Source organism: Microcebus murinus, chromosome 5 (assembly GCF_040939455.1).
Source record: "Microcebus murinus isolate Inina chromosome 5, M.murinus_Inina_mat1.0, whole genome shotgun sequence".
NCBI lineage: Eukaryota > Metazoa > Chordata > Mammalia > Primates > Cheirogaleidae > Microcebus > Microcebus murinus.
In genome coordinates this window covers 78,849,869-78,877,820 of record NC_134108.1, presented here as the reverse complement: position 1 = coordinate 78,877,820, position 27,952 = coordinate 78,849,869, and the positions used below count along the sequence as shown (strand labels likewise).

At 38.9% G+C, this 27,952-nt stretch overlaps 1 protein-coding gene and 1 pseudogene across 5 annotated transcripts in view; one reads left to right on the top strand and one right to left on the bottom strand.

Annotated features, from left to right (window-relative positions):
• The window catches only part of KCNQ5 (potassium voltage-gated channel subfamily Q member 5), a 510,994-nt gene that overhangs the window by 466,065 nt on the left and 16,977 nt on the right, over window positions 1-27,952 (top strand). For all 5 annotated transcript variants that reach the window (XM_012754013.3, XM_012754011.3, XM_012754012.3 and 2 more), the window contains one exon: window positions 19,767-19,875. In XM_012754013.3, coding sequence (XP_012609467.2) covers window positions 19,767-19,875 — 109 coding nt within the window. The remainder of the gene's footprint in view (window positions 1-19,766; window positions 19,876-27,952) is intronic.
• Window positions 25,156-25,753, bottom strand: LOC142870962 (COMM domain-containing protein 10 pseudogene; annotated as a pseudogene).

Below are 27,952 nucleotides of genomic sequence, written 5' to 3'. Positions count from 1 at the left end.
ATGAAAGTTGAGATAAAAAATATTTCAGGAAGTCACCAAGAATATATTTTTGCAAGCGATAAGGAGATGGTGTTCTATTTCTGCTGTGACTGTAGAAAAGGTACAGAACATAAAAGAGAAAATGACAAGAGTACCTCTCATTTTCTCAGCATTTATTTCAACCAGCTATTGAACCTGCCAGTGCTCTCCTGAGCTTCAGGGCTTGTGTCAAGTAGCAGAAATGCAGACCTTGTGCATTTCTCATCACCTTGTAGAGAATCATGTGGAAAGGGGGCAGATAACAAACCTCAGGACAAAATAGGTTTTTTTTATCTTTCATGTCAAAGAGCAGTGGGCGATTTTTTTCAAATGTCTGAGATAGAATTAGTGATGAAGTCAGTAACGAAGACATATTGAAAAGTAAAGATGAGGGATGAGCACCAGACAAGAAAGACTGTGTCTACTGTGCTTTTCAAGCCATGGTAAAACGTCATGAAATCAAATGACTAGGTTATGATCAGCGCTTTTTTCATGCAGTGAAATAGGATGAGATGAGAAGTTATGGGATGAGATGGGAGGGTCTGGTCTAAGGGGTCCTGGGGTAGGACAGAATAGGAAATACATAGAATGTATTACAAGTAGTAAGAGCCAGCATTATTTTTTGAGCCTTTTAGATTTCTTTCTAAGAGTTTTTGTTTTACCAAATACATATACCTAGTTTTAAAAGTCAAATAATAAAGATGACTCAAAGTGAATCATGGACTTAAATATATAGCATAAAACTTTTAGGAAAAAAACACACAAAGGAAAATCTTTGGGATGTATTGCTGAGCAAAAAGTTCTTAGGCTAGATACTAAAAGCATTCTCCATAAAAGAAAAATTGAGAAAGTGGATCTCATCCAAATTAAAAACTTTTGCTGTGCAAATGACCCTAAGAGGATGAAAAGGCAAACTGCAAATGAAGAGAATATATGTACAAATGTCATATCTGACAAAAGACTAGTATCTAGACTAAAGAACTCTCAAAACTCTACAAGAAAACAAGAGTTGAATTCGAAAATAGGCAAAAAACACAAATGGACATTTCACTGAAGAGGATATACAGATGGAAAACAAGTACATGGAAAGATATTTAATATCATTAGTCACTGGGGAAGGGCCAGTTAAAATTACAGGAGATATCACTACATATTTATCAGAAAGGCTAAAATTTAAAAAATAATGACAACACAAAATGCTGGGGAAGATGCAGAGAAGCTGGATCACTCATACACTGCTGGTGGGAATGAGGAATAGTACAGTCTCCCTGAAAAACAGTTTGGTAGTTTCTTACAAAATGAAATATGCAGTTACTATATGACCAAGTAATTTTAGTCTTGGGCATTCATCCCAGAGAAATTATGTTCATAGAAAACCTATACGTGAATAGTTAGAGCAGCTTTATTCATAACAACCCAAAACTGGAAGCAATCCAGGTGTCCTTTAGCAGGTGAATGGATAAACAGACTGGTGCACACACGCCATGGACTACTGCTCAGCAATACAGGCACGGGAACTATTGATACACACAACAACTTGGAGGAATCTTGAGGAAATTACACTGAGTTAAGAAAAAAAAATGTCAATTCCAAAAGGTCGCATACTATATTATTTGTTTATATAACATTCTTGAAACGGCAAAATTATAGAAAAGTAGATCAGATGAGTGGTGGCCAGGAATCATGGCTGGGAGATAGGAGGGAAGGGGTGTGGCTCGAAAAGGGCGACATGAGCACTTGTGGTGATGGAAATGACTGCATCAACCTTAATATCCTGGCTGTGATGTTGCACTATAGTTTTGCAAGGTGTTACCATTGGGAGAAACTGGGCAGAGGGTACACAGGATCTCTGTATTATGTCTTCAACCACATGAGGATCTACAATTACCTCAAAATTGAAAGCTTAATTGAAAAATAATGAAATAAATTTAAAATCAAATAATATAGGCTCTTTATAATGGAATATGATCGATTTCTTCCTCCACGCTCCCACTCTGCCTCCCCAACCCCCAGCCTCCTTTCCAGAAGCAACCATTTTCTATATTTTTAGATGGTTTTTTTTAAAAAAAATTACACATCCACATCTATATTTATCAATAATATGTGCATACTGCTAACTTCTGGTTAATCAATTTTGAATGTCATCTATTTACTTCCTATTCTGGTAAATGAAGATTTAGCTCTTTTTTCACTGTTTTCTTTCTGCAGACCCTCACATCCTTCTAATATATGTTACTAAAGTTTTTTGATGCCAAAATTTAATGTCTACATTAAATGTCTATGTATTATATTGCACTACAATTGTTTCTTAGTTTTTGCATTTCCTGTAGTAAATAAATACCGTGTGTGTTGTTGTTTTCATAATTCTTTCCACATCTTCCAACAGTCTCTCAGTAAAATTTTCCACAAGGTCAATTGCATCAGGTAACCAGTCAGTTCCATTGTGACTTTTCTTGGAGAATACATCCTGGAAAACTTCATCCTCTTTTTATCTGACCTGGCTGCTCTCTCAGCCTGCTGCCCAGCTGTTATCTTTGGAATTCCCTTTTATTTTCTTCTAGATTGGATTCCCAGTTTCCAGGATCTCACGTTTTCATCTTTCTTGATTTGCTTCATTCTTTCAGAAAGTAAAACTCCAATATTTGTTCATGTATTAATAAAATGTGATATGGTGACAGAAGGCATGGTAATGACAGCTGTCCATATGCTGTCCCTTAATTCACACTAATCCTATCTGGACCAATTTTCCTCCCCACCTGTGCACAGGGATTTCCCTTCACCATCACCCTGCTGACTCCTGGTGTGTCTCTCATGTTTTCTGTGCCTGTGTCTTCCTCTATCTTGGTTTACTTTTCCATTTTGATGAAATACATCCCTAGTACATTCCTGGCAACCACTATCTGATCTGCTGTTCTATAATTTTTCCATGTACATGAAGAGTGCATGGAAAGCAAATTTTTTAAGAGCTTGCATATCTGGAAATAGATATTTTTCCATTCTAGAATATTTTATTGATTTCTTTTTATAATTTTCTCTGTTCTCTCTTTATGGAAATCTGTTATTTGGAAGCTGGACTTGCAGATTGGCCATGATTTTCTTATCTTTCCTCTCCCACATTTTACCTCTTTGTCTTTGTGCTCTACTTTCTAGAAGTTTGGGTCAACTTTATTATCCGAACCTCTTACTGAGATTTTCATTTCTACTATCATTTCTAAGTTTCTTTATTGTTGTTATTCACTACGTTTTCCTTTATTTCAGCATCCTATTTTTGTTGCATGGATACAGTATCCAGCCTTATAAATAGTTATGAAAATATTAATGACAGTGCTTTGAAATTTTCTTTTCCTTCGTTTCTATTTCCTTTTAATTGCTTGTGATCTCTATCTTTGTGTTGAAAGATTTTCTCAAGTATTTGGTAAACCCTGGATGTCTCCTCATAAAGTGTGGGTACTACCAGGGTAACTGGAATTCCTGAGCATATTATTGGAGAATCGGCTGATCAGCTTTGATCTTTGCCATTAGGGGGTCAGCCGTTTCTTGGGGAATTCCTAGTGCCAATATCTTTAGCTCTTTCTTCTTGTGCTGGTCAGATTCCTTAGAGAGTATTTATCCAAACTCCTGGAGGATAAGAGTCTCACTGCCATTGTGATGATGATGAGTGGGTGGTGGCATGTTCTCAACATTCAGTCTGTATGTGGTTACTTAATACCCCAGCTTTTGTTTTAATACTAGTCCTTGGACTGTATCGCATGTATCTTTGGATGCAAGCATGACCTCTCATCCAAAGATTTCTGCCTTCTGCTGGAAAAGTAGAGGACCATCTAGGGGTCTGGCACAGATTTCTCACAACCTTCCTTGTCTTAGTTATGTCCCTTTACCCCCTAGACCCAGAGGTACCTAATGCTGCCAATTCCTGAGCCTTTTGAGTCTCCTAAACTGTAAATCGTATTGTTTCTTAGCTTTCCCAGTGTTGGCATGGGGTTTTCTCTCTGCTGTCATCTAGTCAGTTACCTAACTTGTCCGTTTGCTTTCCCAGTTTCAAGATGTCATTTTGGTTGCCTCCTCTTCTCTTCCTCTGATAGTGTATTTGAATGTGTCCTAGGATTATTTATTCTCAGTCCTAAATTTTCTGTTCCATGTCAAGAATGTCATAACACTAAAAAACAAAATAGGCTTTCCACCCTACCCAGAGAGCTGTGCATACAGCATGATTCCAGGTTCCCATTGTAACTTGAGAAATTGTCACTATGTCCAGAGCCCTTGATGTCCTGCAAATGAAGGAGGAGGATATCTCAAATTCCTTGCAGCAGGAACCCACTTAGGTGGCACCAACCTTGACTTTCAAATGGAACAGCACATCTGCAAAAGGAAAAGTGATGGCATCTACGTCAAATCTGAAGGGGACTGGGAAAAGCTTCTGCTGGCAGCTCTTGCCATCGTTGCCATTGAAAACCTGTTGATGTCAATGTCATATCCTCCAGGAATACTGGCCAGCGGGCTGTGCTGAAGTTTGCCGCTGCCACTGGAGCCACTGCTGCTGCTGGCCGCTTCGCTCTAGGAACCTTCTCTAACCGGGTCCAGGCAGCCTGCCAGGAGCCACACCTGGTTACTGATCCCAGGGCTGAGCACCAGCTTCTCACAGAGGCCTGTTATGTTAACCCGCATACCGTTAACACAGATGCTCCTCTGTTATGTGGACATCGCCAGCCCATGTAACAACGAGGACTCCATTCAGTGGGTCTGATTGGCGGATGCTGGCCTGGGCAGTTCTGCTCGCACATGGCACCGTCTCCTGTGAACACCCATGAGCGATCGTGCCTCATCTCTGCTGCTACAGAGATCCTGGTGATATTGAAAAAGAAGAGGCCGAGCGCGGTGGCTCACGCCTGTAATCCTAGCACTCTGGGAGGCCGAGGCGGGAGGATTGCTCAAGGTCAGGAGTTCGAAACCAGCCTGAGCAAGAGCAAGACCCCGTCTCTACTATAAATAGAAAGAAATTAATTGGCCAACTAAGATATATGTAGAAAAAAATCAGCCTAGCATGGTGGCGCATGCCTGTAGTCCCAGCTACTTGGGAGGCTGAGGCAGAAGGATCGCTTGAGCCCAGGAGTTTGAGGTTGCTGTGAGCTAGGCAGATGCCATGGCACTCACTCTAGCCTGGGCAACAAAGTGAGACTTTGTCTCAAAAAAAAAAAGAAGAGCAAGCTCCTGTGAAAAAGCTGTGACCAAGGAGGAATTTCAGGGTGAATGGCCTGCTCTAACTCCTGAGCTCACTGCTACGCTACCTGAGGTTGCAGACTGGCCTGAAGGTGTGCAGGTGCCCTCCGAGCCTATTCAGCGGGTTCCCACTGAAGGCTGGAACACCCGGCCTGCCACAGAAGCCTGCTCTGCAGCTCTCGCCACCCAGGCCACCTAATGGGCACAACCGCTGATTGGGCTTAAGCTGTTCTTCCACAGGCTCTTAAACAAAATGGAAATAAGGTTGATGGAAAATAAACATCAGTTTTAAAAAAATAAACATATAAATGGCAAGCCCAGCTAAGTTCTGCAGTCTCTATCAAATCTCCATCAATCTGTAATCTTCAGTTGTGCTAACAACATTTGCTATATAAATTACATGTACTTTGGTAAAAATACACAGGAAAATGCAATTGCCTATGCAAAATAATAAAATTAGCTCTTTAAATAAAAGATTGCTTTAAACCCTCAAAAATATATTTAATTGTGAAGCCAATAGATGCTACAGATATGGATACTTGGACTGTTTACCCAATAAAAAACAATTTTTTCTATTTTTCAGAATTTTTTAAAATATTTGCACCATTTTAATTCTATAGCCTAGAAAACAGTAATGGGAATGTGTTCACAGCTGCATCAAAAATTTCCCAACTATCTTTTATTTCAAAATATTAAGAAGATACAAGTTTTTGCTACATGGATAGCTTTTATAATGCTTAAGTCAGGGCTTTTAGTTTGCTCATCATCCAAATAGTGTTCATTGTACCCAATAGGTGGGTTTTATTACCCCTCCCCTGCTTTCCCCTCCCCTCTTCTTGATTTCCAATGACCTTTAGATCTCTTTGTGCCCATATGTGCCCATTGATTTGCTGCCAATTATTAGCGAGTACATGTAGTGTTTGTTTTTCCATTCCTGAGATATTTCACTTAGGATAATGGTCTCCAGTTCCATTCAAGTTGTTGCAAAAGACATTACTTCATTCCTTGTCATGGCTGAGTAGTAGTACTCCACGGTGTGTGTGTGTGTGTGTGTGTGTGTGTGTGTGTGTGTGTGTGTGTATACACACACACCACATTTTGTTAAGCCACTCATGAATTGATGGGCACTTAGGTTGATTCCACATCTTTGCAATTGCGGATTGTGCTGTAATAAACATTCAAGTGCAGGTGTCTTTTTTATAAAACAACTTTTTTTCCTTTGGGTAGATATACAATAGTGAATTGCTGGGTTGAGTGGTAAGCCTACATTTATTTCTTTGAGGAATCTCCATACTGTCTTCCATAGAGGTTATACTAATTTGCACTCTCACCAACAGTGTATAAATTATTCCTTTCTGTTTGTATCCATGTCGATATCTTTTTTTTTTTTTGACTTTTTAATAATGACCCCTCTGACTGAACGCAGTGGCTTGCACCTATAATCCTAGCACTCTGGGAGGCCAAGGCCGTGCAGATCAATCAAGGTCAGGAGTTCAAAACCAGCCTGAGCAAGAGCGAGACCACATCTCTACGATAAATAGAAAGAAATTAATTGGCCAAGTAAAATATATATAGAAAAAATTAGCCGGTCGTGGTAGTGATGTCTGTAGTCCCAGCTACTCGAGAAGCTGAGGCAGAAAGATCGCTTGAGCCCAGGAGTTTGAGGTTGCTGTGAGCTAGGCTGACGCCATGGCACTCTAGCCTGGCCAACAAAGTGAGACTCTGTCTCAAAAAAATAATAATAATAATGGCCATTCTGACATGGGTAAGCTGATATCTCATTGTGGTTTTTTGGGGGGAGGGGCGGGGTTTGAAACAGAGTCTCACTCTGTTGCCTAGGCTAGAGTGCCGTGGCATTAGCTTAGCTCACAGAAACCTCAAACTCCTGGGCTCCCAGCCATCCTCCTGCCTCAACCTCCCGAGTAGCTGGGACTATAGGCACATGCCACTGTGCCTTGTTAATTTTTTCTATTTTTAGTTGTTTTGGCTAATTTCTTTCTATTTATAGTAGAGACGGGGGTCTCTCTCTTGCTCAGGCTGGTTTCGAACTCCTGGCCTTGAGCGATCTGCCCGACTCAGCTTCCCAGAGTGCTAGGATTACAGGCGTGAGCCATCTCACCCAGCCTCTCATTGTGGTTTTAATTTGCATTTCCTTCATAATAAGTGATGATGAGAATTTCTTCATATGTCTGTTAGCCTTTTGTCTTTGTCTATCTTCTTTTGAAAAACTTCTGTTCATGTCTTTTGCCCACTTTTTAATGGTAGTGTTTGGGATTTTTCTTTTCCTTGCTAATTTGTTTGATTTCTTTGTATGTTCTGAATATTAGTCCTTTATCAGGCATACAGTTTGTGAATATTTTCTCCCGTTCTGTATGTCGTCTATTTACTCTGTTGATTATTTCCTTTGCTGTGCAGAGACTTGTTAATTTAATCAAGTCCCATTTATTTATTTTTGTTGTCATTCGTTGTATTTGCCTTTGGGGTCTTAGTCATCTTTGCCTAGGCTGATGTCTTGAAGAGTTTTCCTACATTTTCTTCTAGAACTTTTATGTCTTCATGACTTATATTTAAATCTCTTATCCATTTGAATTAATTTTTGTGAGTGGTAAGAGGTAGTGGTCTTGTTTCATTCTTCTGCATGTATCTATCCAGTTTCTCAGCATCATTTATTGAATAGGGCTTCCTTTCCTCAGTGTGTATTGTGTCTGCTTTGTCAAAGATCAGTTGGTTGTAGGTAGTTGGTTTTATTTCTGAGTTCTCTATTCTGTTCCATTGATCTATGTGTCTACTTTTATACCAGTACCATGCTATTTGGGTTACCTATAGCCTTGTAGTATAATTTGAGGTACTTTGGTAATGTGATGCCTCCAGATTTGTTCTTTTTCCTTAAGATGGCTTTGGCTACTTGTGCTCTTTTTTGGTCTCAAATGAAGCATAGAATTATTTTCTCTAGATCTGTGAAATATGACAGTATTTTGATGGAGATTGTGTTGAATCTGTAAATCACTGGTTTCCTAACTCTTAGTAAGAATTCATTTGTAAGCTATTTACTCCAAATCTTCTAAAATACAGAACTGAGTAAACAATAGTCACATGATTGAAATTTCACAATTTGTTCCTACACTATCAGCAACATAAGGTACTGGGATAAAGGTCACGTTCGGAAAAGGACTAAGGAGTGATATATCCAAAAGTGACATATGAGGTAACATTATATCTTGTTGTAATTTATTTTCATTTCCACTAGTGTTACCTTGTTCTTGAAAAGAAAAATAAGTCTGGATTGCGTTTTTGTTATATAGAGAAAGAGAGAGATCCCTCTTGCTTTTTGTACTGATGTTAAAATTCTTCCATTATTTACTAAATATAAACTTACAGACCCAAGAATTTAAAGTGGTCTTAAGACTCTAAGCCATTGCTGCCCTCCACACATCATCCTCTGTGCTTAAGATAACTTCAAATAAAAGTAATTGCTAGACTGCAGAATAAAGTTATAGTTTTCAAAATGGCACAAAAGTTACATGTTTGCTGAAATTTAAATAGCATGTTCTAATTATTCTGATGTTCTCCCCATTTGGGGGTGCCTTTTGCTATTGTTGGTGCCCTACACATGTTATAATCTGTCCACCACAAATTCGGCACCCAGCGATTGCCAACCAAACAAACAGGAAAGGAAAGGCAGGTGGATGAGGGTGTGTAGCCAGTCCCTTTGGGAGAGTGTCGAATGCTGATGATGTTTAAACAGCACCTTAGAGAAACCATTGACAGTTTGGTATGGCTGGGATACGGGATGGAAAAGCCCTAATAAGATGAGGCTGAGCAGAGGCTTGTGAACTTTCAGAACAAAATTCCCTCACGTGGCAATCAGAGATGTTTAACTTTGTGGTGAGAAATTGGCTTTGATATTAAACATCAGCTAATACAGAAGAAGAGACTGGAAGGGAATGTGCTAAAATGTAATAGGATTTGCCTCAGAGTGTTAGATGAATCTTTTTCTCATTTTTTTATGATTTAATTTAAAATTCAAAGTTTAAAAGTTTCTACAATGCGCATGTATTACTATTATAATGAGAGAAAAACAAAGTTAAAAACTATTTGAGGCTGGGTGTGGTGGCTCACCCCTGTAATCCTAGCACCCTGGGAGGCCAAGTCGGAAGGATCATTTGAGCTCAGGAGTTCGAGACCAGCCTGACCAAGAATGAGACCTGTCTCTACTAAAAAAATAGAAAGAAATTAGCTGGACAACATATATATATATATATATATATATATATATATATATATATATATATATGTATATATATATATATATAAATATATAAATCAGCTGAGCGAGGTGGCTCACGCCTGTAATCCTAGCTCTCTAGGAGGCCGAGGTAGGTGGATTGCTCGAGGTCAGGAGTTCAAAACAAGCCTGAGCAAGAGCGAGACCCCATCTCTACTATAAATAGAAAGAAAATAATTGGCCAACTAATATATATACAAAAAAGTTAGCCAGGCATGGTGGCACATGCCTGTAGTCCCAGCTACTTGGGAGGCTGAGGCAGAAGGATTGCTTGAGCCCAGGAGTTTGAGGTTGCTGTGAGGTAGGCTGACGCCATGGCACCCTAGCCCGGGAAACAGAGTGAGACTCTGTCTCAAAAAAATTAAATTAAATTAAAATAAAAACTATTTGAAAGGAGAAAAGTCTAGGACAAAAATTATATTATCCAGAGTGTTGTTCTAGGGTCCTACGTCCTCTAGTGCCTTGAGGACATAGTTTGTCTCTCGGTGACTTAGCAGCATCTAACATGGAACAGAAAAAAAGGTCCTAGCCAAGGTCTTAGCTAAATGAAATTGTGCTGCTACAGCAGGGTCCAAATAGTTACTTTAAACTCCATTAAATTAAAGGAATTGTTTTTGGATCAGCACATGTCTAAAATGGAACCTCTAAATTTAGGATGATATTTAAGGTGTTGAGAAACGAGAGCAGAGGGTGAAGGTGATGCGGGAGTGACTAATTGAAATACAACTAGCATCAGAAGGAAGGAGTCCTTGGAAAATAAATTATACTTCATGACAGGATGTAATAAATTAGTTATCACCACCATTAATCGTGGCCATGTTAATGTGTGTTCCCCATAGCATAACGAAATAGAATCACTGCATGCTTCATTTAAATTCCTAAAATAAAAATGTACTGTGGACTTCTAGCTCTCATACTTTTACTGTAAGAAACATATCCTGATAGTGGTTGCCTTTAACTTTTGGAACTCTGGAAGATTTTTTTTCTTCACTCTAATTGTTTTTCTATTTTTCAAATACTCTGTATCAAAAAGCACATATTTTTTATGAAGGACAAAGACCTTAAATTCCTTAAGGAATTTTAAAAGAAATACAAATAATTTATAATATCATGTACTTATACAGCTAATTTCATTTTTAAATATTCTCTTCTAGCTGGTTTTCTTTTCATGTATCGTTATACATAGTAATAATCAACATAAATATTTAGTTTTATATTTTAATTTGATCACACATTTTGAAATATTTTCATCTTATTACATACTATTCATAATTATCTCTTTCATAGCTATGTAGTATACTTTCATGATCAATTTATATAATATACTATAACTTACAGTTTCCCACTCTAAGACATTGAAATTTCCATAAATGTTTTTCTATAGGAGGCAACAATACAATAAATATTACTGCATTAAGCTATCTTTTTTTTTTTTTTTTTTGAGACAGAGTCTCACGCTGTTGCCCAGGCTAGAGTGAGTGCCGTGGCGTCAGCCTAGCTCACAGCAACCTCAAACTCCTGGGCTCAAGCAATCCTGCTGCCTCAGCCTCCCAAGTAGCTGGGACTACAGGCATGTGCCACCATGCCCAGCTAATTTTTTCTATATATATTAGTTAGCCAAATTAATTTTGTTCTATTTATGGTAGAGACGGGGTCTCGTTCTTGCTCAAGTTGGTTTCGAACTCCTGAGCTCAAACGATCTACCTGCCTCGGCCTCCCAGAGAGCTAGGATTACAGGCGTGAGCCACTGCACCCGGCTAAGCTATCTTTATTTTTGAAATTATTTTCCAAAGAAAACTTCTCTGGTAGAAAATTATAAGATTTCTGATTATGAATTTTTTTAAGTTTTTTATTGTTATAAAAATTTGTTCCAATTTACATAGTCACCAGCAATGTTAAAGTGCACCCAATTCATCTCCATTTTGTATGTTATTATTATTTTGCAAATTAAATAGGTAGAATTCCATACTTTCAACGTACATTTTTAAATTTCTAGTAAGCTTGAATAGTTTTCAGTCACTTTTTCCTGGTAGTTTCTCCTGACTGACTTATTTACACATTTATATTTTGGATTGTGATTCATTTGATTACAGATATTAAGCCTTTTTTCTATTTTGCAAGTTTTTCCTAATCAAGAGCTTTTTTGGTATTATAATTTAGTTATCGTGGGTAGTAAAATTTTCTGTCTTCATGATGAAAGCTGTTCACTCTCGTGTTTATAATTTCTCCTATTGCCTCAAACATGAGGAGGACATTATCATTCCTCCACAGACAAAATAACTGATTGCTGCTAGATTTTTGACAATATGATTTTATTTTGGTCTATTAAGATGTGAGCTTCTTGTGTGTAAAAACAACAGTGACTCATTTAAAACAGAAAGAGTGCCAAAATCTGAGAACAGTGGGGTTTTAGATGGCTGCGGGTAGAAGATAATAATTGGAATTCAGTTGTTATTCAGATGACTAGAGTGCCATGATTGGACAAAACCTTGCTCCTATATCACCAATTTGTTCGGGATTTTTTTTAAAAATTTTTTCTGTTTTTTATAATGTAGTAATTTCCTGTTGTCTTATATAGGTTGTCTCAAATTGCTCCTCTGCAAAATGTATCAGTGGAACCAAGGAAAACAGATAGTGAACTATTCAAACACACTTCTCAGCTCTGGCTGAAAGAGACCAGGGAACATCATTGTTTTCACCTATGATCAGTGGTCATTGTCCTGGGCTGCACATTGGATTTCTCTGGGGAGCTTAAAATAATTTCTGATGCCTGGGTTCCAGCCTTTAGTTTCTAATGTTATTAGTCTTGAGGACATCCTGAGTACTGGGATTTTTAAACACTCACCAGATGATTTTAATGTGCAGCCAAAGTTGAAACCCATTGTAATCATTTGATCAAAAAATGCAAAAAAGGCCTGGCTCGGTAGCCCACACCTGTCATCCTAGCACTCTGGGATGCTGAGGTGGGAGGATCTGATGAGATCGAGAGTTTGAGACCATCTTGAGCAAGAGCGAGACCCCGTCTCTACTAAAAAAAAAAAAATAGAAATTAGCTGGACAACTAATAATATATGTAGAAAAAATTAGCCAGGCATGGTGGCGCATGCCTGTAGTCCCAGCTACCTGAGAGGCTGAGGCAGTAGGGTTGCTTGAGCCCAGGAGTTTGAGGTTGCTGTGAGCTAGGCTGACGCCACAGCACTGTAGCCCAGGCAACAGAGCCAGACTGTCTCAAAAAAAAATAATAATAATGCAAAAAGGATATCCAAAGGAAAGGAAATCAATATGTCTACACTCCCATGTTTATTGCAGCACTGTTCACAATAGCCAAAATATGGAATTAACCTAAGTATCCATCAATAGATGAATGGATAAAGAAAATGTGGTATAAATACACAATGGAATAGTATCAGCCATAAAAAGGAATTTGATCCTGTCATTTGCAGCAACATGGATGAAACTAGAGGTCACTATATTAAGTGAAATAAGCCAGGCCCAGAAAAACAAATATCGCATGTTCTCATTCACATGTGGGAGTTAAAAACGTGGACCTCGGCCGGGCGCGGTGGCTCACGCCTGTAATCCTAGCACTCTGGGAGGCCGAGGCGGGCGGATTGCTCGAGGTTGGGAGTTCGAAACCATCCTGAGTGAGACCCCGTCTCTACTAAAAAAAATAGAAAGAAATTAATTGACCAACTAAAAAAAAAATACATATACAAAAAAAACTAGCCGGGCATGGTGGCACATGCCTGTAGTCCCAGCTACTTGGGAGGCTGAGGCAGGAGGATCGTTTGAGCCCAGGAGTTTGAGGTTGCTGTGAGCTAGGCTGACGCCACGGCACTCACTCTAGCCTGGGCAACAAAAGTGAGACTCTGTCTCAAAAAAAAAAAAAAAAAAAAAAACGTGGACCTCATGAAGATACAGAGTAGATTGGTCGTTATCATAGGATGGGGGAGGAAAGAATGAAGAGAGGTTAATTAATTAGTACAAATATAATGTTTGATAGAAAAAATAAGACTTAGTGTTTGATAGATCAATGGGTGACTGTAGTTTACGATGATCTATTGTATATTTCAAAATACCTAGAAGAGAATAGTTTAAATGTTTCAAGCATAAAGAAAAGACAAATATTTAAGGTCATGGATATCCCAGTTATACTAATCTGATCTTTACAAATTCTATGAATGTATTAAATTATCACATGTATCCCCAAAATAGGTACATTTATTATGTATCAATAAAAAAATTATTTGGGGGGGAGAGGTGGCAAGGGCAATATATGTAAACTTAATAATATTTGTACTCCCATAAAATGATAAAATAAAAAAAAATAAAAATTACTTTTAAAAATACAAAAGGGAATCTAATCTCTAAGGGTACCTGACCAAGAGAAAGAACTAGAAATTACCTGTCCTTCTTTCATAAATACCTGCATTTTGATGGAAAAATTTCATAGTGGAAAACAGAAAAAATGGTCTTTGGACAATAGCAGAAGTTTCCAGAATGTTCTTTACCATCCTCTCTCTTCATCACCTAAGTTCCAAGTGGTCCTTTCCAAACATTATGAAAAGTAGTAATTAGTGATTTTTCAAAATTCAGTGTAGATTTTCCTAAATGTGGGGGAACAAAGTATTCGAAAGCAAATTCTGAACACTGTTAATTAATAGAAAAAAGAAAAGGGCTGGGGGAGACAAAAGGTTGTATTTTATACTTCTCTTTCCCCCCAGTGCCAAGCATGGACTGTGCACTGGGATATACCCAGGAGGATCGCCCACAGGGAGGAGGACTTTGGGGAGCACCTTATTTCATTGGCATTTTGCCCTTTGTGGCTGGGTGTTGTGCAGATGGTGCTCACAGGGAGCTTACGTTCCCTACCCTGCATCTCCCAAGCTGCCAAGGCAGAGAGCACACCTGAAGTTGGAGCACAGAGGACCAGCCTCAGCAGGAAATTCAGCCCTACCCAGGTGCCTTAACATTCACAGAGGGTTTTAAGCCCCTAGGAATCATAAGAAAGACATTTAATGTGATATTATTAACCCTACCGGAAAAAAAATTGACATCTCAGGATACAGCAGGTCCTTGAATAATATTGTTTCAGTCAATGTAATTTCTTTATAATATTGATGAGAAAAAAAAGTCATTTTTGGTGGGGCCTCCACCTGTGTGGAGTTTGCATGTTCTCCCCATGCCTGCATGGGTTTTCTCTGGGTACTCCAGTTTCCTCCCACACCCAAAAGCTGTGTGCGTGAGGTTCATTGGCGAATCTCAATGGTCCCAGTGTGAGTGAGTATGGCTGTGTGTGAGCACTCTGTGATGGGACAGTCGGCATGGTGTCTGGTTGAGGGCGGGTTCCCGCTTTGCAGCCTGAGCTGCCGGATTGGGCTTCAGCCACCCTCAAGCCTGAAGAGGGTTGGAAAATGAATGAATGAATGAATATACAAATTACTGTAAAATAAAAATTGTCAAGTATCATGCAAATGCAGACAATAAACCATGCGGTCGGAAAGTGCTCAGCAAGCCTACCATTATTTATTCTTCTTTGTTTCTAAACTGTGTGATGATAGAAGGTGCTCCTTACAATTTTGGCTTTGCACACATTTATTCCTCGATTTAACCCACCACCACTATGACCACTGTCACTCATGGATTCACCAAAAATTGGTAAATAATTATCTGATTTATTTTTATTATTTTTTCTTAAATGTATGTATAGCTCACATTTATTTCATTGTTTAATTGTGTTTTAGGTCTTTATTGAGAAGTTTGTGACCAGAAATATGCCATAAGAACTTAACTCTTGTTTATATCAATTAGCCTTTGGTAAAATTGGTTTCATTTTACATCATATCACCTAAAGGCACAGTTTCCATGAACCGTGACTTTAAGTGAGGGATAACTTAGATGATGTTAAGTGAGAGCTCACTGTACTTATGAAGCAAGAAGATGGCATCCTCCCCATTTTTGTGGCTTTGAAGTAGGGGGACAAAAATTCCCTAAGCCAGCCCCTGCTAACATTTGCCAATAAAGATATATTTTCTACTCATTTGCACTAACCAAACAAACCTACCACAAAAAAAAAAAAAACAGAACTGAGTGTTTAATGTATGCCTTGTACAATCTAGTTATAAAGTGCTATAATAAAATCACATACTCAGATGCATTTGGATATGATGTCATTGGTGACTGACTCTCGTCCTCTGTCCAGCCCTGTTCCTAAACTGAATGGATAGACTGAGTCTCTTACTGGGGTACAGGACATGGGGATGAGGGGTGCAGCATGAGCCTGAGAGGTAACTGTCTTGTGATCATTTCCATATACAGTCAGTTGTGAAAGTTACAGTTTCAGTATCTTTATTTTTGTGTTTATTGTGACAATACACACCTGCTGAAGAAATAGTTTTCCATTAACCTCACAATTAAAGGACCCTGTACTGTGTGCTATTTAATTGCTTGGACCTGCATCATCATGTTATGGTTGGCTATCCTGTATTTTCAAGCAGAGAAGTTATTAATATAGATTTGCTGGATCTGTCTTGTAACCCCTCCAGTGTTCCCCAGTTTTCTGAGGTACGAGGTGGGATCATGTTAGATGTACTTCTCGTTAGGGTTCAGATGAAGGAAAGCTGTGACATGTCCTATTTTGGAGGACAGCATAAAACACTCTTGTGAATTCTTTGCTGGGAATCCTGATAAAGTGTACCATTTGATATTCCCTTTGGGGACTAACACCCGGGCATCTCACAGGGCTCCATATGGCGGCTGGTGGTCTCAGCTCTGTGAGCCACGCAGCCTGTACATGAGTCCCCCACCGCGCCTGACCTCCCCCCACAACTCCCACACACCCTCCTCAAAGTCCCAGGGTCTGCGTACTTCCAGGGCCCCCTTTGAATATGGACTGGCTCCACATGTGGCCCTGGTGACCACACTGCTCAAAATCAGATCCTCTCAGTGCTGTGGGGTCCACACCCTGCCAGGTGCTCACAGCTATGTGAAGGAACATGTGCTGCAGGAGAAAGGAACCCAGATGCCAACAAGAGAGACAAGAAGGGCATTTATGGAAGAGGTCAGAGGCGAGATTCGGGGTCAAGCAGCTCCAGAATCCACGTGCCTGGGTTTAAATTCTGGTTCTGTCACTTGCTCTCCGTGTGTCCTTCTGTGCCTCACTTCCTGTAAAACAGAGGGTAATATTAGTAATAATACATACCTCATGGGATTTTATACCAATTAATTAAAGTTCTTGACACATAATTAGATTTCTCTTAAAAATCTCTTATTACTATTATTATCTTCATCATTATTATCCTGGAGTGAAGAATTGGAAACCAGGAAGAAAGTTTTCCCAACTGTATTAAGTCCTAGGGCTACCACAGCAAATTACCACAAATTGAGTGACTTGAAACAACGGAAATGTATTGTCCCACAGCTCAGAAGTCCAGAAGTCTGAAATCAAAGCTTCACTCTGACTGCTTTCTTCTATAGGCACTGAGAGGGAAACCATCCCATGCCTCTTTCTTGGCCTCTGGTGGTTTCCAGCAATCCTTGGTGTTCCTTGGCTTGTAGATGCATCACTTCAGTCTCTGCTTCCATCTTTTCTGTGTCCCTGGGTTGTCACCTTTTCAGTCTTGTAAAAAGACACTTTCACTGCATTTAGGGTCTACCCTAATCCAGTATGATCTCATTTCCAACCTTATCTTAATTATATCTGCAAGAGCTTTATTCCAAATAAGTTCACATTCTGATGTTCCAGCTGGACATAAATTTTGGAGTGACAATATTCATCCCACTACAGCAGCTAAGAGCAGGTTGGGATCAAATAGGAAGAAACCACCAACAAGTCCTAGAAGAATGTCATCTAACCTTGGGCATATGGTTAATGTGGGCTAAAAGGGCTGTGTTGGGTGGGTGGTCAGCCAAGCAAAACGGGTCAGCAACCCTTGAGACCGTCACTGAGTCTAAACTAACTATCAAACACAGAGTTGATCAATGTACTCACATTTAAAGGGTGACAAGCTTCTCTGGAGAGAAGCTGAATGTATCCACAGGGACAGGCTGTGCGCATCAGGCAGTGCATTGTAGTAAGCTCTTTGTCCTGTCTCCTGTGACATGTCATATGTCACTATTTAACCCTGAACTCATTCTGACACTGAGTGATGCAATGTAAATGGCATGGGCTTGGGAGAGCCTCAAGGAAGTGGATTTTAATATCATGCTCTTCAATTTACTAGCTCCACTTACCACCTCCATGGCCTCAGACAAGATATTTACCTTAATTTCTGTGTCTCAAAACTGCACATAATACCACCAACTTGTAGAATTGCTCTAAGTATGAAAAACAATGTGTGCAGAAGCTTCACCTAAGTACCTGGCATGAATTTCAATGAGTGGCTGCTATTTGTCTTACGCTGTTTGCACTGCTATAACAAATTACCTGAGTCTGGATAATTTATTAATATAAAGAACTGAAATTTATTTCTCACAGTTCTGGAGGATGGAAGTCCAAGACGAAGGCACCATAGTTTCAGTGTCTGGTGAGGGCCCAGTCTCTGCTTCCAGGACAGTGCCTTGATACTGCATACTCCATAACACTGTGTCCTCACGTGGTGGAAGGGACAGAAGGGCAAGAGGGCCTAGCTAGTTCTCCCCAGCCCTTTTATACGGTTGTTAATCCCATTCATGAGGCCCCCCCCCTCATGACTTAATCACCTTTTAAAGTCCCCACACTCTTAATATGATACTATCACGTTGGCGATTAAGTTTCAACGTAAGAATTTTGAGGGACAAATTCAGACAATAGCACTATTCTTATTAATAGTATCACTATGGTTAGGTGGTAGTTTCATCTGTCCCCTTTACTAGCCTTGAGGGCAAGAAGGCCAAATGGGCCCTGCAGTAGAGCTGTGCAGACCCATCTTCATGGATCTCCTCGTCTCTCCCCCCACCACCTCCACCCTAGCACAAAGTAAACTGGGGAAACACACAGTAACTATTAGGTGCACATCAACTGCCATCCAGATATAAGCACTGCCTCAATGAATGAGCCTCAGATAGCCTTTCAGGATTTTGAACCCAACCAGGATAGCCCATAGCAAAATCTCTCCCTCTCAAGACTTAGCAAGTAGACACCCCACAGAGCCAAGGCAACACGAAGTAGTATCAGCCCGCCAGTCTATGTCAACACTGAAGAGGCTTGGGCCATATAAAAATGGCATTTGGGGGCAAAATAGCTCATCTTTCATGAGAGCATTGTGATTAATTTATTTTTATGACTAAGGTAATACATGTTCATTATAGAAATTTTAGAAGATATAGGCAAAAACAATGAAATCATTCTTAATTTTAGATGTATATATATAGAGAGAGACTTTTTTCATTAACAATATATTGTGACATTTTTTTCAGTCATTAGTCTTCAACATCATTTTTTAAAGCTTCCTAATATTCCATTATATAAACCAACTAATATGCATTTAACCCATCCCCCATCACAGGAATTTTAACTTGTTTTCTCAATTTTGTTACTGAAAACAAAGAGGCAATGATATGAATTTATTTCTTATGAATTTCACAATTTCTTAATAATTTGGTGTTTATTATACTCTCACCTCCTTCTCCAAACATTGCAATTAACCCAAAAGTAAATTTTCTCAGTTTAGGAGAAACTGATTTTCTTATTCAATATGAAAAATCTGCTCTCAGCCTTGGCTACAGTATCCTAAGCAAACTCTCTCCTTGGCCGTCTGTGTCCAGTAGCTAATAAGTGGTCAGCTTTCTCGAGTCTGACTGCTCAGCTCACTTGTTCAGGGCAGAGGGCTAATAGGGTCAATGTCATGGGATTCGAGCTTAATATACATAGGCCAGTTAGTTACATGTCCAAAGACTGTTTCCCTAACTGCAAAGAGCTGACATTTAAATGCTGGCTGTTAATGTCCAAGGAACTGGGCAAAAGAGCATAGGTGGATCAAGACAAATCTATCACCACTACTGGCAAAGACAAGAGTGTCAACAGCTTCATCTTCCTCGTGGAAAACAGCTCGAAAAAGCATTCATGTTAAATTACACAAAACTGGCGATGTTGTAGAAAAAGGAGAAAGAATAATATTGGGAAAACAGTTGGCTGGCCTTATGCATATCTTGGTTTAAAAACATAATCTGTGATAATCCCACCCTTCCTGTGTGAGACAAATTCAGCACCGTCCGTGTCTCGAATTGCTGGTGGTGGTGTTACTCAACTGGCGATTCTCTCTTGCAGCTGACACAGCACTTGGCACTGATGACGTGTATGATGAAAAAGGATGCCAGTGTGATGTATCAGTGGAAGACCTCACTCCACCTCTTAAAACTGTCATTCGAGCTATCAGGTTGGTGAAACTCTTGAACAAAATGAATCAGAGACATACCTCTGGTTTTTTGAATCGCTGTGTTGCTAAGTTCTTTTTTCTGCTGGTAAATCTGGAAGAACCACTTGCCCTTTTCCCACTCATCCGTATGCCTACTAAACTGTGCAACACTTTTTACTATGAAACTGTACTGTGTTCAACACAAAGTATATTATACAAGGTGGGTGGGATGTGAAAAGCCAGTAGTACTGGCCGGTCATGTGTATTTGCTGCTTTAAGGACATTTAGTTTATTGATGCAATTGGATTTTTTTATATTATTTTTATGACTCGATTGTCCAATCTATGTTCTTACAGTATTTTATACCAAAGAAAAGGCCTTGTAGGTTATCTTAAAGCAGGTTGAGTTCTCAAAATGGGAAACCCAAAGTACTTTGCAGTGACTTGGTCCTAACCTCTGAAATGTCCTTGTTAAAGGCTGATGTTAATATGCTTTCTCTACTGATGGCGGAGAGTGGAGAGCTAAGAGAGTACTCAGAGTAACTTAAATTTATATTTCCAAGACCCTCCCACACACAAAAAAATATTTACGATGTGCACTAAATGAACTGCTGCATGCTCAGCCTGCCCAGTTTAACCCCTTTGAAAGAATTTGCATCTGTCAGGGACTGCTGAGTGACTATGTTGCAAATAATAAGAAACAAAAACCTCTGATCTTTTGGGCTCTTTCTGCCTCTTCCCAAAAAGTGACAGGAAAGTTTAAAATATCCAACCCAATTTAGCTATTCAGATGCTTAGTCTAATCTCAAATATCAGTATGATTGATCATTGACTTATATTTTTAGTTGGTCATCTAGCATGATGCTAGACATTGCTTTACTCTATGGTTGGGAGTCACTGGGAAAGCAGAAATAAGTTATAAAGATTTTGGCAAATGTTTGCGGGGACAAAGAAAAATAAGAATATGAAAGTATGTGTAATGAAAGTATGTGTACTCTAGAACTGTGGTCCTCAACTTCCGGGCTATAGACCAGTACTGATTTGAGACCTATTAGGAACTGGGTGGTACAGCAGGAGGTGAGCAGTGGACAAAAGAGTAAAGCTTCATCTGTATTTACAGCCACTCCCCATCACTCACCATTCCCTCCAACCTTGGTGCATGGAAAAATTGTCTCCCATGAAATCTGTCCCTGGTGTCAAAAACGTTGGGGACCACTGCAGAAGATACATAAACATTATCTGTAACAGCAACCTAGAAAGAAGTGAAGTCCAGCTACTTTCCAGCGGAGCCCTCAAGCAGCAAACCGTGTGGCTAGGGAGACCAGCTAATTATATGGTCACCTATCCCTGGGGAATCTAAAAGACTTGGGTGATATATAAAACCAGAAACCCCAGAATATGTAGTGAAATGACATCTGAAGCCTTCAGTTAAAGGAATAGAGCAGATGTAGAACTGCAATGTCCAATATGATAGTCACTGGCCACATGAGGCCATTTACATTTGAATTAATTAAAATGAAATACAATTTAAAATTTAGTTGATCCATCCCACTATCCACATTTCAAGTGCTCAATAGCCACAAATGGCCAGTGGCTACTATATTAGACAAAAAAAAGAGATATAGAACATTTAACTCATCACAGAAAGTTCCATTGGGACATTGCTGGTCTGGAAGTCACCTGAAATTCTTTACATGCATTGATTATATCCATCAAAGACTCTAAAGTGAAGGTGGAGCAATTCAGTCCACAAATTAATATGACTTGCAACAAGTATGGAAAACCTTATCTAGTGGAAGCAGATTAGGTTTCCTAAAAGTCATACTTAACCCAATTTGTGTCATTTCCCAAGACCTCCTGAAGCTTTCTGCTTTTGCTTCACAACCTATAAAAGGGATTGTGAGCTGCAAGAAAGAAAATGAAATAGGTTTATTCTGCTAGCTAAGCACTTTAGCAACAGCTTAAGATTTACTTTGTTATACTTCTTGAATTTGACTGATTTTGTCAAATCCTTTGCAGAATTCCCTTGCTTTTCAGAATTTTTTTCTTGGTTCTTATTTTTAACAGAACTTTAATATTAATGTGTCTGTACTTTTTGTGAAATTCTGAAGCTTTCTGCTTATTATATTGTGACACTGGGGAGGATGTTTTTCTCCCCCATATACTGATTCTGTTTTTTTCATCACTCTCAAATTCCATTTTAAAATCATTGGATTCTATGAAAACCTAATAACGACACACAATACTTTAATAACTTAATTGGAAATTTTTCACTTATGGTTGTATACTTAATTTCTAAAGATATATAATTTAAAAACCAACCAATACAATTAGCAATTCTGAGAAGAAGCTTACAGGTATAAGTTCCTGAATTTCATGCAAAAGTAGTCTTTCCCTGAGGAGTTTAATTACACAAATAAGTTCAACATCAGCTAACTGAAAGGTTTTTTGCCAGAACATGCCCACCTCTTGCAGCTCACCTAAAATAGTATTTTATATGTATATTACTAATTGCAAATGTGTACCATCTATTTAATCATCTCTAAAACAGAAATTTTGTTTTGCCATTTTCTTTGTTATATTTTGGTTGCCAGAATACTTAATATGAATATTTGAATAGGCCTTTTGTATTCTAGTAGCTCTTATAATAATAGTTTTTCGTAAGAGCTAAATTAAAATTAAAATTTGTAACAAAAAATATGTATTCCATGGCAAAGATGACAGTGTGGAAAATAATATCACTGCATTCACAAAGAGCAGAGTAAGAATTCTCATTTTCAGTCATCAATATTTATTAAACATCTGCCATTTTCTAGAGATAATTAAGGATACTCTTTTTTTTAATTTAAAATACTTTCCCTTTCTTTTTCTTTTATTCTAAATATATGACATTCTGGAAAAAGGACACTCTTCTTTAACATTAGATATAGCTAAGAAAGAAAAAAAGGACACTCTGAACTTGTCTGGATTCTATTACCCAAATGCACTCTGAGACTTTTTTTTAAGTGAATGATGTCACTTTTTATAGTACATAGCAAACAATGATTTCTTAGACTATTTCTAAAATATATCTTTTGCCCAGAAGAAAACTTAGTTTTGTAAATTTCCTCCAGGATTATCACAGATTTTTCACAAAATATTATTTCATGGAAATGCACAAATTTCCTGGAAATGTGTTTTCAAACTCACCTCTGGGAGTGGAGATTGCACTTATTTTTAACAAAAACACTATATCTTATTAGTGATGCAATTTAAACAATGTTAACTTTCTTTTTATCCATGAGTGGAAATTAGTTTCTAAATGGAAAGAAAATTAGTGGGGAAGTAAACAAAATTGTAAACAAATTGATAAACTCTAGAGCAATCTACACACTCACTTTTCCCTATATCATAGTAGGATGCCAGTTTTCCTATCACTGTTTGAAAAACATACCCCATAATAATATGGATATGTTCCTTCAAAATGTCAAGTATCTGGCTATTGGGGAATATCTGAAGAGGCTGACTATTACCTCTCATGCTAGCACTTGGCATTGCAGACACTACATAAATATGAATCTTGGGCAAAATCTCAAACAAAAATTAACATATGTTTTTTTATTTGAAATAATAAATGTTTGAAAGTCATATACCACTGCATATTTCTATTTCTTTTCTCTCTTTTTTTGAGACAGAATCTTGCTCTGTCACCTGGGCTACAGTGCAATGCCATGGTGTCAGCCTAGCTCACAGCAACCTCAAACTCCTGGTCTCAAGTGATCCTCCTGCCTCAATCACCCAAGTAGCTGGGACTACAGGTGTGCATCACCACACCCAGCTAATTTTTCCTATTTTTAGTTGCCTAGCTAATTTTTTGTATTTTTTTTCATATACGGACCATTTTTTGAGAGACATTTAACACTGATATTACCCAGATACCTCAAATGAGAAATTTGCTTCAATTTCAATGGTTTTATTTAACTATAAGATATTTCTGAAATAAAATTCCTTCGTGTGGCCAGGCGTGATGGCTCACACCTGTAATCCTAGCACTCTGGGAGGCCGAGGTGGGAGGATTGCTTAAGGTCAGGAGTTCAAAACCAGCCTGAGCAAGAGCAAGACCCTGTCTCTACTAAAAATAGAAAGAAATAAATTAGCCAACTAAAAATATATATAGAAAAAATTAGCCGGTGGTGCATGCCTGTAGTCCCAGCTACTTTGAGAAGCTGAGGCAGGAGGATCACCTGAGGCCAGGAGTTTGAGGTTGCTATGAGCTAGCCTGATGCCATGGCACTCTAGTCCAGGCAACAGAGCAAGACTTTGTCTCAAAAAATAAAATAAAAAAATCCTTCATGTGAAGAAAGTCATGTGTGAATCAATCTCTCACTCTCTCTCTGGAAACAATACAAGATATATATTTCATTCATAAAAAATTCAATTGATTTTTTTACAGGCAACTATACTCACATTTACATGCATTCATAGCATAAAATATACTATGAAATACATAAAATAAAAAATACTACACATTTTAGTCCAACCTAAGATGCCAAATTTTAACGACTGAAATCAATTAACATTTACAGGAAGAAAATATAAAAGTTACTAGATTTGAATAAGGATGCCCATTTAGAACTCATTATAATTATTTTTATTCATGATCTGAATCTGTCTCCCACAGTATGAAGTGAATCATTATTAATTTGAAGTACAAAGAAAAACACATAAAAACATGGACTGTTAATAAATCATTAAACCTCAGAGAAAAAAATTAAAATTAACAGAGAAGCTCACACTGAAATTAATTGATATAATACTCCTAGCTCTATTTTAAATTTCTTTCCTATATTATTTCCCAAACAAAATATACACATCGTATTTAAGGAAAACACCATAATATATTTGATAGCATGTGGCTATTTTCTTAGCTGTGTTCTATTTTATTAACGTAATAACAAAAGCTCTGTATTCTGCTAGGGTACACATTATACTTTGTATCCATGGATCCTCCTTTATATATAAAGATGTCATCAAGCATGCAAAAAATAAGCAGGTCAGGCAGTAAAGCAACATTATTCACTTTTGTAAGAAAGCAAAAGCGTTCTTAACAATTGCTATTGGCTCACAGAACTAGAGAAAGTATATTAGAGCCTCAGTACTGTTAACAGTGATCTCCTTTGGCTGTTGTCTAAGAAGTGATAAGCCATATAATTTAGAGAATGAAAGCCACTGAATCCTTCAGAAAACACAACCTGGCAATCTGTCTTCAATGCAAAATAATGAGGTAGCAGGAGTGTGATGGAAAAAACAGTCTTGGAATACCTCATGTAAGGGAATCCAGCTGTGCTTGTATGGTCTCTAGCTTGGTATAGAAATCAAACAACTCCTTGTGAGTGCATTCCACAAGAACTTTCTCTAGGTTCTTTGAATCTTCATTGCTCACTCCTAGTTGTAACACAGCTTGAGGAGATTTTAGTTTTGCTTGAGCAGACTGAGCCATTTGAAGGTTAAGCTGCCATCCAACAATCTCTAGCTCTTGGGGAGCAAGAATCCTCTGCGTGAACTTTTCAACCATTTCTTGACCCATCAAAGACCAAGCGTTCACAAATGCTTCTGCTTTGTCTTGTGTAAGATGGATGTTCTCTAATTGCTGCTGCAAAGCTGTTGGCTTCACATGACTGTTCTAAAATAAATGCTATTGTTTCAAGAACTAGGTGAAGATCTTGTTTCTCTAGAGAAAATGCAACTTGAAGTTCTTCTTCCTCTTCTTCCCTGAAACTGCTCTCAGCCTTCAAGTGAACTTTTTGAAGAATCCGAGTGAGCAACCGTGGAAATCTTCCTATATCAATTGCATTTATCAGTGACACTGCTTTTTTCATACTGGGGCTCTCCCTCAGCATCAATGCTGTAGTCTCAGCCATCCTTGTAGCTAGCTACCCTGCCCAGCCACTGCCTGTCAGCTGCACCAAACCCAACCAATGGATTTTTTGTATTTTTAGTACAGACAGGGGTCTCGCATTTGCTCAGGCTGATCTCGAACTCCTGACCTCAAGTGATCCTCCCTCTCTGGCTTCCCAGAGTGCTACAATTACAGGCATCAGCCACCATGCCAGACCACAACTGCATATTTCTAAAAGAGTCCCAGAATAATAACTTTTTTAAATACAAAAGAAATTTTGTAACAATTTCCTGTAATGACCTGGCAAGGAAGCTCTCAGATACATACACCAAGGCAACACGTAAGTGCTGTGGAAAGGATTTGGCTTTTGGGGAAAGAGCATTGGCTGTTCAAACAGTGCAATGCAAAGCTTACATGCTTCTTACCAGCATTGTTTTCACAGAATTACTATACCTAGAATTAGGCTATTCTTTTTTTTTTTCTTTAATTCTTAAAATTATTTATCTCAACAGGTATAAAATTACTCTGTCAAATTGCTATTAATAGTTTCTAAGCACTGATCACGTCATGGACTGGCACCCAACAGTTGGTGAAGTGTCTCCAGTCCCCCAACCACATTTTTAATGCCACTCTTAACAAGATCCTCAGCAGTTGTTCTCTTGTCAGCTTGCTTCACACAACCATGTTTTCTGTCAATCATCAAGAACTGGATCAGAATACTGTGCAACCTGTTCTTGTGCATAGAACCCAAACCACCTCCTGCAGATTACTCACAGTTTTGAAGAGAAATGAACAAGAAGCTGTTGACCGTGTCCTGGTCTTAACTCTTCTTAATGCCTCCATGGAATACCCGCCATGCCTGCTGTGCTTCATTGCATGCAATCTTTTCTTCCCCAGGTCAGACCAGCCTTTTAGAGAATCAAATGAATAGATACATAAGGTCTGGGTTGAATACGTATTGAAATCTGTAGTTGAAGTTGCACCTTGACTTTACCCTGCACCATTGGCTAATTCTACTCCCCCCCACCACCCTCCCAAGCACTATTTGGGAGAGATGGTGCAAGAAACACAACAGCCTCTGTGCCACCTTGAACAACTCACATCCCCTCTCTGGGCCTCCAATCCTCATTGGTGAAGTGGGGGTTGTAATAGTGTCAGCCTTCTAGGATTGTGGTGAGGAATGAATAAATGAATAAACATTTGCAAAGCACTTAGAACAGAGCACACAGGGTGGGCACTATGTAGATGCTAATTACTGTTACTGTTGAGTTATCTGTACTCCTTAATGCATTCCAGCATTCTGCCTCCACTGCCCATCCTCTGTTCTGAGTCGACCCTGCCTCTCTGAGCTCCACCGAGTCACGTGGAAGAAGCACTTCTTTCCGACTTCTGAGGGGTGCTCCCAACTTCCAAAATGTTTCCAGCACCCTCTTCCCCAGGAAGCACTTGCTGTTACCCTTGAAGTTTCCTCCCCACCACCTAGGCTGAGAAATTACTTGGGGCTAGAAAAGCAATCTTTTCCCCCAATCAGGAGGCAATGTTCCAAGTAGAGCTCTCCCCATTCCTCCACAGAGTGAGCTTGAAGACTTCCCAGGCACCCTCTAAAGGGAGAAGTTACTTCCCTCCTCTACCTCCCTGACCCTTGCAGAGGCCTGACTACAGACTCCTTAAAGTTCCTCCCTGGGAGTTGGTGCATGCACTCAAAAAACAGTTATTGAGCTTCAGCTCTGCACCAGGCACAGAAATAAACCTTAACAAAAAATATCAACCCCTGCTTAGAGTTGTGAGGGGCTACCAAAAACATAGAGTCAATTACGATGCAGAGCAACAGATCACTACTATGGCAGGTTGTAGTGCAGGATGGTTTGGGCCAACCTAAGTCAGCACTTATGTAGGAGGTGGCATTCAGGAAGGCTTTCTGGAAGAAGGGAAAAAAAGAAATCTGGTAGATTTATAGAGAGTAGCCAGGTTACTAAGGAGGGAGGATTTTATGCAGAGAGAACAGCAGTTGCAAAAAAGCAAAGGTGAAGGCAGCATTAGGAAATATGGGTGTTAGTAGGGGGGAGGAGAGTAGAGGTGAGGCTGAAGACAGGAGCAGGAAGCATTATGATGAACAGGAATATGGGGAGGTTTTTAAGTACAGAGGTGAATTTATCAGGTTGGTGCTTTATTCCAAAAATTGGAAAGATGGCTCTGATTGCAATGTACAGAACATATTGGA